The sequence below is a fragment of the Pseudopipra pipra genome, chromosome 13, assembly GCF_036250125.1.
Source record: "Pseudopipra pipra isolate bDixPip1 chromosome 13, bDixPip1.hap1, whole genome shotgun sequence".
Lineage (NCBI taxonomy): Eukaryota > Metazoa > Chordata > Aves > Passeriformes > Pipridae > Pseudopipra > Pseudopipra pipra.
This window is the reverse complement of record NC_087561.1, coordinates 18642404-18655904: the sequence shown is the minus strand read 5'-3', so window position 1 is coordinate 18655904 and position 13501 is coordinate 18642404. Positions and strand designations below refer to the sequence as shown.

The 13501-nt window shown below is 55.2% G+C and overlaps 1 protein-coding gene and 1 long non-coding RNA gene across 4 annotated transcripts; one reads left to right on the top strand and one right to left on the bottom strand.

Annotated features, from left to right (window-relative positions):
• Positions 1–100: 100 nt before the first annotated feature.
• LOC135421618 (G-protein coupled receptor 12-like) lies at positions 101–8247 on the bottom strand. Of its 3 annotated transcripts, none has more exons than XM_064670221.1 (2): positions 8147–8247; positions 101–7135 (listed from the first exon to the last, which is right to left on the bottom strand). In XM_064670221.1, the coding sequence occupies exon 2, from the start codon at positions 7131–7133 to the stop codon at positions 6093–6095; it is 1041 nt and encodes a 346-aa protein (XP_064526291.1). In that variant the 5' UTR covers positions 7134–7135; positions 8147–8247; the 3' UTR covers positions 101–6092. The 3 variants fall into 3 exon arrangements, with proteins under 3 accessions (XP_064526291.1, XP_064526292.1, XP_064526290.1); XM_064670222.1 differs by lacking the exon at positions 8147–8247 and adding an exon at positions 7580–8109; XM_064670220.1 differs by lacking the exon at positions 8147–8247 and having other exon boundaries at positions 101–7415.
• Positions 6564–8353, top strand: LOC135421620 (uncharacterized). Its single transcript, XR_010434127.1, has 2 exons — positions 6564–6653; positions 8208–8353. It is a non-coding gene; the product is annotated as an uncharacterized LOC135421620 (long non-coding RNA).
• Positions 8354–13501: the final 5148 nt, after the last annotated feature.

Here is a 13501-nt window from a genome sequence, read left to right as displayed (position 1 = left end):
TTCTCATCCAGCTCATCCTGATCCAAGTCCTGGGTGAGGGAAAGCAGAGCCCTGTTCTAGACTTGCCTGGGCTGAAATAAAAACACTGGCACACACACAGTATGGCACATACCTGGGACAGGAGCCCAGATCTTCAAATGTTTTAATTTTAACCCTCTTCCCCCTATTTTTGAATATCCTCTTGACAAATCACTTTAACAGTTTTATTTACAGTAATAAAAATAAATTACTCTTACAGATGAATGTATAATATTATACACAATAGAGATACAGTGCAATAACAGCATTGATTTGTTTTCACTCGGTCATAAAGTGCATCAACGGGGCTTGATTTAATCATAGGTGAATGATAACTGTACATTTTTCTTTGAGATCAGCTTTCCCAGTCAAGTTAAAAGGCTCGTGAAAACACTGACAGCAAGACAAGTCGCTGCCCTGATTGCTGAGGAATGACCTGGTTCCTGGGGAATCGTCTGGGACAGGGTGATGGGTTCCCGGTCTGTCCGTCTGTGCTGTGACAGCGGCTCCGACGGACACGGAAGCCTGGCCAGCCTGACCTGGGGCTCAGAGCCCTGGGGGGTGACTGGAGAGCAGGACTGGGCTCCGGGTGAGTCTCCAGCTGGGCTTTGCCACCAGAAACTCATCTCTCCCTCCGAGCTGGAGGATTCACTTTGCAGGGAGGATGCTCTGTGTGCTGGGGGCTGATGTATTTTGTCCTGCTCACACGGGACATCAGGAACAAGCCCAGTCCTCTCAGTGTGTGATGTAGAAAGGCCAGGCAGAGCCTGGAGGCCTGGCTAGAAGGACAAGCAGCCAGCACTGCCTCATCCTCAGCCAGGTACTTCCCAGCTGGAGAAGAGCTTTCCCTGGGACCAGCCTGCTGTTTTCCAGCTCTCAGATCCTGCAATAAGGCCATAAACCTGTGCTTGTGGTTTCAGTGCTCAGTGACACAACGTGCTGTCAGACATCCAGCATCCTGCCCACGGCAGCATCCTCCAGCAGGGAGGGGATAACAGGGGGGGGTTGGCATCAAGCAGAGTTTGTGAAGGCAACTGTTACCCTTGGAGTTGGAGACAATTTAATCACATCCCTCAAAGTCAGGGACAGAAGAGCTTTGGCCCACCTCTTCTGATTTGGGTCTTCTCTACTGAAAACCCCATTTTACCTCTATAATGCTCTGTATTGCAGAGATTTCCAGTAGGAATGGGAAAGCTCCATTCCTGGGGTTGCAGGACAGCAGGAAGGGCAGCTTTCAGGGGAGCTTGCAGTAGGAACTGCATTGGGAACAGGAGAGGTACAAATGGTTCGGGTGAAGCTGTCTCACCTCAACAAGAGGAAAGACTGTGCATGAACAAGAGGAGTTACAAGGAAATACCATGTGCATTCAACAATTATTCCTGACAATTAAAGTGAACTCTAATTCACCAGTAACAATGACGTGAGTCCTCGATGCTGGTCAGAACACACCAACACAAGTGATTACCAGGACCAATGGCTTTTTAAAGACCTCCCCACCCCAAATTTGATGCTTCTACAAGAAAGAGGTACTTCATCACCTACTGAGAACAGTAATGGTTTCTTGGTGTTTCATTCAAAGTTCAATTCAAACTCTTTGACATGAACCAGTTGGGGCTGCCACATCAGGAGTGAGACCCTTGAGATATTTCCTGCTGGTTGCTGGTACAAAGTTGGCTAAAGAGAGATGTTCTCACTGCTCAGAGTCCCAAACTGACCAAAATGGAAAACAAAACCCAAATAAAACCATGCAGCTTTGTTGGTAGAGCCTGTACATTCTACGGGGGGGGGGGGGGGGGGGTTGTTTTGTTTTGTTTTGTTTTTATTTCTCAGTCAAAACATGCTGTGACAACAAGGGCTTGTTGTAAATGCACAAGCTCACACCCACCCTTGGCACATCTCCACAAACCTCAGGGCGCTCATGGAGCTGTGGTTTTGTCCCACCCAAGGGTGGCCCTGCCCTTGTCACAGTGTATTCCAGGAATGTTTTCTCTTTCTTTCTCCTCTTCACTCTTTCTTCATCCCCTCAACAGCCAACCACCAATGACAAAAGCACTTCACACCTGCATTCTGCTGGCCACCAAGTCATGGTGGAAAAGCCAAAGGCACACAGAAACCTGTAAATAAATCACCCAAATAAGCAGTGGATTCCTTTCCTGGCTACACTGATCTCTGCCATAGGCTTGGGGCTGGTTGGATACCTAAGGTATCAATTTTCCTCACACCTCAGGACCAGTTTTCTGCATGTTTCTGCTGCTGTGGATCTACACCAGCTCCTGTAGAGTCCAGCAGTGACATGAATCTAAGCAGGGCCAAGCTCTGATCCTTCATCTTTTATCAAATGCAATTTGCAAAAGTCAGTTTTTGAAGGTACAATGGCAAGGTCTGTGCCAGGGTGAGGACACAGAGCTCTCCCCAGTTAAATACCAAGCAGCCCTCTCCAGGCAGGTCCAGTTCCCACCCAGAGTGGCCATGGAGGCTCTGTGAAAATCAAAGGGCACCTGCAAATTTCCAACCAGCAAAGACCTTGTGCTTTGCAGAACTACCATTGTCCCCCTGGATCATCTGAATGGCACAATGGCTTTTATAGATCTCAGCTTTCCTCGTGACAAGGGAATCCAGCCTAACCCTGACAACACATCTGATACCAGGAAGTGGAGAGCAATGGGACACTCCAGTTGCTCTGTGATCTCATGGAAGCCAGCAGCTAGATAGGGGCTGCTTGGCTCTTTTCACCACATTGGAATATGTTTTGGATCCACAGGGAATCCACAGATGATTCACTGGACTGAAAACCAGCTGGAAAACCCATTTTGTTTTCCAGTGCTTCCTTATCATTGTTGCCTCATCCACATGTGATACCATTGCATTCATGGGAGCTGCTCCTTTTTTGTGGCAACTCATCCAAAGTCAGGCCCAGTATTTCATCCTAAACGTGTCCCAAAGCCAACACTGAAGCATCCCAAACACAGGGCATTCCCACCCTGCTCACAGCACCACTAACTTCCTAAAGATTTTAAGGTTTTAAGTCAGGCCTCCTCATGTCCAATATAAGGAGGATCCAACATCCAGCATCCTCACTGATGTCCAACACTGTCACTTGAAACTTTTCCAGTAGAAGATTTTCTTAATGAAAAACAAAAACAGAACAAAATCAAGCCAAAAACAAAGTGCCAAAGCAAAGATGCAGTAAAAAGGTCAGAGATTTCCACAACACATTGCATGGCAGGTGAACCTAAACTTCTTTACCTTCTGCCTCACTCCTCCTTGTTTTCTCTCCTTTCCACTGATTAAAAAGAAAGGAGAGAAAAAACAGCAAAGGAAAATAAAAGACCCAGAAAATACATTTACTTTTACTTAGTGGAAAGACTGCAGAAATGCCAATTTAACAAAACAGTTTTTAGAGGAGAATTCTTGAGACTTTCCCTGAAACCTAGCAAGTGTTTTTAACAACTTCTATGGACATCTCAAAGAGAGAGAAACTAAACCATCACTTGAGAAAAAATTAGGTTGTGATTTTACACCGACTCTGAGCACAGAGAATATACTTGTGCCACATCTGTGAGCTGGGTCAGAGCAACAGAATCAGTGTCTCCTTCATGCAAGGACCAGAATTCAGGCAGCAGAGTTTGACAAAGTTGCTGTAGAGGGGTTTGGGTGAGTACCCTGGGTCTCAGTGAAGACATCCCCACCTGCTCTCGACCTCAGCTGTCTGGCAGGAACTGTGTGCTCAGCTTTAGCTCTCACTTCCCAAATCCTTCACCTATTGCTGTGGAGAGACATGGAGGGGGGGTGTGTGTGTGAATTATTTTCCATTGATTCTTATTTGACTTTGGCAAAGTTTGTCAGTGGATCCCTCAAACTGAGACAAGTTTCAAGTATACAACTAAAAAAAGCTTGTTAAAATCAAGCTCTTCAGAAATAAGGGGATTACTGGAAAGCCAAGAGAATACAACTGTTTTTCATGCTAAAGTTTCTCTAGAGTTGATTAGTTAAACTACATTTCACCCAGAGACATAAAATGAGTTGCCCAGAGAAACAAATCCCACCTCCTAGATAGGGTGGTTGTATAAAATCATTTCAAAATGTTCACAATGTTTCAAAAATGGTTTAAGCTATTGAATTTTTCGCATTGAGGATCTGCAGGGACCTGGCTGCACTTATGAAACCAGAAGAAATAAAATCAGCAGAGTGTTTGTATAAATATTACTCTTTGTTAAATTAATCTATTTACTTTAAAGCTTACATTGATTCAATATTGTGCCTACTGCCCCTTGCCCAAGGTATTTAAAAGAGAAAGGAAATGAAAAAAAAACAAAACCACAAAAACAAAAAACTGAGAGTGTGGCCACCTTTCAAAGGCAGACAGTAAATCCAAGCTCCAGGCACACTTTGGAGATTCACAGCTTTCTCATGTGCACTAAGCTCCAAGGAGCAAGAGAGTCATTGCACAGATCCAGGGAGAAAATACACTTGGGTCTGTCTGTACCCAGCCATAAAGTGCCTTTGTACCCACTGCAGACACACAAAGCAAGGACATTTCTTCCACTAGCCCAGGTTGCTCCAAGCCCTGTCCAACCTGGCCTTGGACACTTCCAGGGATGGGGCAGCCACAGCTTCTCTGGGCAACCTGCGCCAGGGCCTCCCCACCCTCACAGGGAAGAATTCCTCCCCAGTCTCCCATCTAACCCTGCCCTCTGGCAGTGGGAAGCCATTCCCTGTGTCCAAAGTCCCTCCAGGCCCTTGTCCAAAGTCCCTGTCCAACACCGCAGCAATTTCTCTAAAGGAAAGCAGAATGTTTGGGATACCAGGCTCAGCTGGTGAGGGTTCTCCAGAGTTGTTCCCACGCCAGGCCCTGGAGCAGCACCCCCTGCCTGTGCCCTGAGCCACCCTGGCTGCTCCACCCCGGGCCCTGCCATCCCGTGAGCGTTGCTTCGTTCCCTGCTCTGCAAGTGAATGCACTTCCACCGCCCGGCCAAAAGAAAGCACAAGGCAAAGGACACTTCATCTGTCTCACTAACACCACAAAGCACATCAGACAGTAGGGGAATGGGAGGGGCCCGTTGCTTCTCTAACGAAGCGAGTTAAATTGGCAGCATCAGGAATAACGTGTGTGATTACAAGGCTTCCCTCTTGGGGACCCCAGCAAGCCTGGACCCCTCTTTGGATCAAAATCCCTCCCCATGTAAACGACTGGTGTGGAAGGGAGTGCAGAGGGGGGAGAGCATCACCCCACAGCCCCAGTCGGACAGGAGAGCCCTTCCTTGGCCTCCCAGACTTTGGGGTGCACCCCAACTGCCCTCCCCACCCACACACCATCAGCCCTCCCCCTGCCCCAGTCACCTTTGCGGGGGGGGGGAAGGACGGAATGGATTCCCTGGGTACCTCCATCCCTGCGACAGCCCAAACAACCCAAAGAGCCTTTTGCCCCGCAGGTTCTCGAAGTGCTTCACAAACGACACAGACACAGAGAGTCCCCGTGCCCCCCGCGGGTCCCCTCAGCCCGCCCCCCGGCCGGAGCTGTCCCCTCTGCGGTGCTGAACGCCCCCCCCCGTTATTGCATAGCATCGCAAGACCTGATTTCAGGGGAGTGGGCGCCCCGCGTAACAACCCCACGCGTGGGGACCAGCCCCGCCGGGGGGTACGTGACACCTGCCCCCGCCCGCTCCTGTGGCCTTCCCGTGGGATGTGCCTCGAGGCGTGGGACCACCCGGACGGGGCCCGCTGCTCGCCTGGCTCCTTACCCCGAGAGCAGATAAACACCATCGTACGAGGATCCTTTTTCTTTCCTTTTCATTCTTTCTTTCTTTTCTTTTTTTTTTTTTTTTTTGGTGTTTTGTGTTTTTAAATAAAAAATAAAATGCGTAAGAAAATAACATTTCTAAAGGAAACCATTATCATTCTACTCTCTCTCTTTCTTTCCCCCTTCTTTTTCCCTTTTTCTCTTTTTGGCCATCTTTCCATGGAACGAGATGTGCTGACCGGGGGGTCCCTCCCGGTAGGAAACAATAACGACAGAGGGGAAAAAGAGAAGGAGGAGGAGAGCAAGGGAGCACCTCTGGCTCCGTGCTCAGTCCTCACACATCGCTCGATGTCCTTGGTCTGGAGGAGAACGTGGAGGGGATGCACCCGCAGCAGGCCAGCCAGAGGGACTTCTGGATGTCTGGGTTTCTGAAGGCGTAAATGATGGGGTTGATGAGGGAGTTGCAGGTGGCGGGCAGCGCCAGGGAGTAGGTGTAGACCGCGGGGTAACTGGAATCGGCCACCAGGGAGTAGATGGCGAAGGGGATCCAGCACAGGGCAAAGGTGCCGAGGATGAGCGAGAGCGTGGAGAGCCCTTTGCGGGTGGAGGTGGCCTGCGCCGTGGCGATGAACTGGTGCTGCACGGCGATCTGCTGGGCGTGCCGGAAGGCGATCTTGCAGATCTGCAGGTAGAGCTGCATCATGAGGGCGAAGAGGAGGAGGAAGGTGACGGCCAGCACGGCCGCGTTGTCCTTGGTGACGGGCCGCAGGATGCTGCAGGCGCTCTGGTCCCGCAGGCAGTTCCAGCCCAGGAGGGGCAGCAGCCCCACGCCCAGGCACAGCAGCCACATCAGCAGCACCATGGCGCAGGTGAAGCCCAGCGTGCGCTCGCTGTGGTAGGTGAGCGCGTTGTACAGCGACAGGTAGCGGTCCACGGTGATGGCCAGGAGGCTGCAGACGGAGGCGGAGAAGGCGGCGAGCAGCAGCCCCGCGGCCGCCAGCTCCGCCGCCTCGCTGGGCGGCCGCAGCAGGTACCGCACGGCGAAGTTGGCCACCAGCCCCAGCCCGGCCAGCAGGTCGGCCAGCGCCAGGCTGCCGATCAGCAGGAACATGGGCGCCCGCAGGCTCGGCGTGTAGAACAGCACGGCGAGCACCAGCGCGTTCTCGCCGGCCACCGCCGTGCCCGTGGCGCACAGCGCGATGTCCCAGGGGCTCACGACCCCCGCGGCCCCTCCGCCGCCCGGCGCCGCCGTGCCCGGCCCGCCCGCCGCCGAGGGCCAGGCGGGGGGCTCCGAAGCGTTCCCGGGGCCCGGGAGCCGCTGCTGCTGCGGCTGCGGCGGCCACGGCTCCCCCATGGCGGCGGGGCCGTGCAGCATCGCTGGGGAGAGAGCGAGAGGGGAGGTCAGGGGAGGCACCGGCACCGCCACCGCCACCGGGGAGAGCCCCGAGCCCCGCACCGAGCCCGGCGAGCCCCGCACTGAGCCCGGGGAAAGCCGCCGACCCCCGCACTGAGCCGGGGACCCCCGCGCTGAGAGCAACACCGAACCCGGGGAGCCCCTCACTGAGCCCGGGGAGCCCCTCATCGAGCCCACCCCGCGCCCCGGAGACCCCCGCACCGTGCCCCGCACCAAGCCCCGGGACATCCCCCCCGAGCCCCACACCGGGCTCCGGAGAGCCCGGCCCAGGGACACCCCACTCCGCGTCCCGCACCGGCCGCCCCCGCCCGCCGCATCCCCGCCCGCCTCCCCCCAGCCCCACTGCAGCTTTCCTGGGATCCAACCTCCCGGCCCAGGCTTCGCCGTCCCCCCCACCCCACACGCACCCCTGGCCGCTCTCTCTCGCTATCACCCGCTCCTCCCGCCGGGCTGAGGCCGAGCACAACTCATCACCCCGCTGCCCGCACCCGCCTCCGTGCGCTCGGCTCCACGCAGGGTCCGCAGCCGCTGCGCACCCGGTGAAGAACTGGCCGCCCCCTCCTCCTCCTCCCCTCCCCGGGGCACGGCCACCTTTGCTACCTATTTATAGCGCAGCCCCCCCAGCCCCTCCCGCAGCCCTTTCTTTTTTGCGTGCAGTGAGTAAAAATAAACACTATTAATAGGCCAGCGCCTGTATGCGGAGCCGCCGATGGAAGGAGAAGGCAGCGGCAAGGGACAGCCTGCATTAACTTTCTCCTTCCTCCCTCCCTTCCCCTGCTTTGGAAAAGGCTGGTGCAAGATGCTCCCAGCCGGCTGCAACATCCTGCCCTGCTCGGCAGAGCAAATCCCCCCTCCCAGGGTGGGCAGCCGAGGTGTGAAGGTCGGGGGGGCTCTGCCCCCAGCCGCTGCCGTCCCCCGCCGCCACCATCGCCCCATCCCGCATGCAGCCGCGACGCCGGGGGTTGTTGTTTTACCTGGTTTTAATGCACGAGGATCAGCTTGTTCCCCCCACGTTTTTATTTTTTTCCTTCTCAGTCCTTCCAGCCCTTGGTGCGAAGCCTCATTCCTCGGTGAGCATCGCTAATAGCGTTGGCAGAGAGCTGGCATCGACTTGCACTTAATATTCCTGCCCCATTGGATCTGCTGATAAATCTCAACTCTGACGTCAAAGTCTTCACTTATATTCATGATCCAAGTCTGTGAATCAGAGCCGCTGTGATCAGAATAACAACAAGGCTGGCTCCCTGCTCCACATCCACATCCACACCCGCAGGCACGAGGGGGGTGCGCGCACCCGCCCCGCCGATCGTTCATTCATGAGCTCTCCTCCCGCCACCCCGACGCACCTCCCCAAGGTCGGGGCCCGCTGCACCCGCGTCCTGCGGATGCAGCTTTGGGCTGGAGCCAGGCCCCGGCGCCTCGCAGGGTTTATTTTTACCGCCTGTGCCGAGGGACGCCGGGGATGGGAAAGGAGGGGGTGACACGGCGTGGCGCGGCTCCGACGCCCCGATCTTCAAGGACGATGTCCAGGGACGGCACCGCCAGCCCTCCTGTGCCCCCAGGAGACGGCAGCTGGAGGGGTTCGGGGGTCCTGTGCAACCAGGCTGGGCAGCTGCATCCCTCCTCTGGGGAGACATCGCACCCCAGAGCCTTCGCCCCACAGAGGCTTCCCTCCAGCCAGCGGAAAGCTGGGATGAGGAGGATCCACACCTAGGAGCTTCCTGTGGGCTGCCCAGCCCTGCCCCTGCCCCCCTGTGAGGGGACACCTGCCCAAGGGCTGGGGGTCTGTCCCTCACCACAGCACCCCCCCACTCATTCATTCCCAAAGCTTCCTTCCTGACTATTTGGGAAAGGATCAGCCCGGAAGGGAACAAATCCCAAAGGCACTATTCTTTTTCCAGCCATAAATGGCTCCATGATTCAGGTCGGGAGCAGAATCATCAAAGCAGGAATGCTCAGCTCCTGGATCCACGGGATTTCAGCTACACCTTCTCCCTCCTTTCCTATTGGTTTCATAACACTCCAGCTCCACTCTTTCATCTCCCTCTCTGTTCCAGGCTGTAGCTGTGCAGTGCAGCGAGCTCAGTGCTGGGAAGGATTTCCAGCTCCCGATGTTCAAAGATATTTAGGCGAATATCAGTGATTTTGGCTGAACCCAACCGCCCCAGTTTGGAGCATCTGGGTTCTTAATCAGGCCAAGCCCCATCCCAGGGGACTTGAATCGTCATCTACCTGGGGCCGCCGGGCGCGTGACCGAGCGGTGCGTGCGAGTGACAGGAGCGGCACCAGAAGGGGCGGAGGGAACCGAGCGAGGAGCTGAATGAATTCGCTCCCGCTCCCGGTAATTACGCACGGCCCGTGAAAGGGGAGGCGGGTGAGGAGTTCTGCCTGACTCCCATCGGCAGCGGCGTCTGCCAGGAGGTGGGTGCAGGAGCCGGGCTGGATGGAGCCGCTGCGGCAGAGGGGATGTGCCGCCCGTGGGGTCCGAGCCGCCCCGGGGGCCTCAGGCTGAGATGAGTGCGGGTGGTCTCAGCTGATGGGCCACGAGCAGCCGCCGGGCTGAGCAGGGATGTCCCCGCTGCCCCAGCCAGTGGCTGCCACGTGCCCTACCTGACCGAGGGGAGGCTGCAGCAGCCCCGGGCCCCGCCGGCACCGAGGCTGAGCGGGGCGTGCCCTCGGACGCCCAGTTGCCCCAGTCTGCCCCTTGGATCCTCTCATCTGTCTGAGCCTCTTGCACAGACACACCCCCCGGTGGGTCTCAGCTGACCCCAAATCCCACGGGCTCACTGGAAGTGCCTTGGAGCTCCTGCTCCCTCCAGCATCCCACCCCTTTCCAGCCTCTCTTGCAGAAATGCTCTCAAACACCCACCTCTTCCATAGTGGCCCTGGTGACCCCACACATCCCTTCTCCACCTTCAGTTATTCCCCCTGACACCCCACCACAAGTTTGGCACAATCCCAGGATATTTTTCCTGCGTCCCCAGCAGGTATTTTCCCGCTGTGCTCCGGAAGCGCCCCCTTTCCATGCACTCATCCCAGCGGTGGGGCTGCTTGTCCTCCAGGGAGCAGCAGCTCCATGTCTCTGAGGAGGGTTTGGGGGGTCTCCCCATTTGTCTGTGCTCCCCCCAGGTGCAAGGGAGCACATAGGAAGCACCGGCAGAAGCTTTTCCTCCTCCCGTGCTGCAGCCCAGGCTCTGCCTGGGTCCTGGAGGGAGCTGACCCCAGCAGGTGAAGTGCTGCTGGTGCCCCAGTGCCCCAGGCAGCCCCACACCCGGGCATAGTGGCCCTGAGGCTCCTGGGCCTTCCAGCCCGGGGCTGGTCTGTGAACTCTGCATCCCCAGGGAGGGCCTGGGTGGCAAAACGGGCTGAAAGAGGTCTCAGGGCTGTGCCAACACATCCCCATCCTCCTCTGCCTTTGGCCCCAGAGTGAGGGGGGCATAGACCATCCCATGTGCTGCCTACCCAGCTGTGTTCCAGAGTATTGCCCCATGAGCTGAGAGTTGTTTTAGGATGTCCTTAGACCCTCCCAGCAGTGCTGGTGCCTGTGCTGGACACAGACAGCAGAGGGGCTGCCAGGACGTGGCCGCTGCACGGGGCTGGCACATCTGTCCGTCTGTCTGAAAGGGGAAATTGTGCCACTGGGGTACCCCAAGAGGGTTGAGGTTTACAAGTGACAAAAATGACATTATCTGGCCCCTTTTAAACCAAGGCACGCTGCCCCCAGAGCTGCCCCATTGTGTCTGTGAGAATGAGCCACTGTACACAGTATTTTCAATGTTTGAGACTCTACTTTTTAAGGTTCTGAGCTCCCTGGGTACCTGCAACACCATTCTGACAATATGTTAAATGTGCTTTATCTATATTCAAATTAGACTCAATAGCAAGGAGCAAAAGTCAAAGCTAATCAAAGACACCAGCCTAGGCCTGACACCATAATTACAGAGCAAGAGGCCACCAGCCTCACCTGGGAAGGCCATTCAGCACAGAGAAGGTTTTCCCTTGTCGTCTTCCATCTTCATTCCTCATCTCCCTCCTTGGCTTTCGGCCCCTGGGTAAAGCTCAGTGATGAACAAGACACAGGATCTTCCTTTGGCACTGCCCCACAGGGATGTGGGTGCTGCCAGCCCACGGCAAGGCTTGACCTGGCTCTCCTCCTGCCTTAGGAATTGTGCTTTTTTGGTTAAAACAAGGGGGTGGCAAGTTAAAAACAGGGTGGCAATCAGTAATGTCCCAGGCAGAGCCCGCTGGGAACCAAAGCTTGCACAAGGGCTGCTGTTCAATAGGTGGTGCAGAGCTCACCAATTCTCCATCATTTTTACCTCTAAAAGTACTAAAATTGGCTTTAAATCTTTTCCTTGGGGAAATGTTGTCACATTCCAGCATCACATGAGCTTTTCCCACCCAAGCTCCCACTCCTGTGTGACAGACCTATGAGCTTGTTGCCTTGAGACCCCCAGGAGGGGCTTAAAGTCGCTCTGTTGGAACGTTCACCCCCATATTTATCCCGGCACCATTTCCGCACCGAGCGGATCCAGCCTTATTCCAGCGCCTCCGTTGTTCCCTGTTACTCCAACGGTGCTTGAAGAGCTCTAAGAAGGAAAAGCACAGCTATAATTAGCAGTGCTGACTAATCAGGGTGGCAAACAAGCGCACTGCGCCCGCCAGCCTCCCCAAATCGGGGCTGTCGGGGGCCGCGCGCCGCCGGGAGCGCGGAGAGTCCTATATTCCAAGGCTTTGCATAATTCTTGGTGGAAATGAGGCCATTTTCTCACTGCTGCCACCGGAGAGAGAGGACTTCTCCTGGTGCTGGGGTCCAGCATCCCAGCCTGGTGGGAAGTACTGGGGCTCCATGGTGGGTTTGGGTGTTTGAGGTGCTCATGGTGGAGCTGGAGGATGGCAGGCAGGAGTCTGGCTGATAAAATCCTCCACGTCTGTTGAAAACCAGCCGATCAGGGTGAAAAAGGTCTCTCCAGGTAGGTGGAATGGGCCCCTTTGAGGACCTGGCTTGCAAGAGTGACCTCTGCCATCCCACCTGCAGCAGCACCACTGTAACCCTGAGTTACCTATGGGTAACTCAGGGTGAGAGCTACGGGTGGATCATTGGCTTTTCCAGCACCAGCTTCCTGCCCCAAAATGAGCTCTCCTGCCTGGGGACAGTGGGGACAGGGGACACTGTGTCTCACTGCCCTGTTGCCATTAGACATCCAGCTGCTGGGAACTTTGCCCATTTAGGGGGACCTGCACGGGGACAGGACCCGCAGCTGTGCCAGGAGGGAAGGAGAAGCCCTGGGTGATTTGAAGGCTCACTCTGACTTCTCCTCCTGATTCCCACCTAACAAACACTCAGGACAAAGCAGAGGGAGGATTTTTCCTCCTTTCACCAGTGATATCATTCCCACATGGATGATTTTGCTCCAATCCTTAAGCTCTGCTGCTTTCCTGAGCCAGAGGAACATGTTCTGAAGCACCTTTGCTGGCACATACCGTGTCACCATATGTCACCCTGGCTCTGGAGAACAGGGCTTCTGGGAAGAGTGTTTTTTTCCAAAATAAAGGGCTTTTGCACTGTGTTTTGCTCCTTCTCCCAGGCTGTATGTGCTGCTCTGGCTGCTGCCTCATCAGGAGTGACAGTGTTTCCCTACACTGCCATTCATCAAGCCACAGGGAGTGTGCAGGCTAAGAGGCAAAATATTAGGGCAAATGAGTGTGATAATTAATAATTAACAATAACCTAATTTACCTGAAGTGGCATGGAGGTAAAAAAGGTTTTCTACAAGATTGGATGGGGGAAAAATAAGAAAGATCCTTCAAAAAATACAAAACCTGGAGTCTTTTTTCAGCTGAGTGCTGGGCAGCCATCCCCCCCTGCTGTGTCCCTGCCACCTGCTGCCACCAACACGAGATTTCCAAAACCAGGCATGGAGTAAGCCATTCCAGAGGAGCACTGGGAGCACTGTGACACTGGCCACGGCAGAGATGCAGCTTTGAGGACCAGGAGGGTCCCAGGTGTGTCCAGGAAAGCCACTGGCTGCCCTGGAGCCGATGATCCATCAGCACTGACAGAAACCTGCAGCCACCATGTGCTGGTGGGGGTGGATTTTTCACTCCATTTCAAGTGCTAAACCCCCGTGCTGATCCCTCCTGGTGCAGTGGCCCACGGGGAGCAGGAGGCAGCTCTCCCACCCAGCAGGGAAAGCCCCCTGCAGCAACACTGAAAGGCCCTCCAGCCTCCCCAGTTCCTTCCCTGCTGGGCGGGAAGGAAGCTGGTTCCATAAAACCCAGGGAACAAGTCTCAGCTTTGAAGTCAAGCACAAGGCAGCTCGACACCC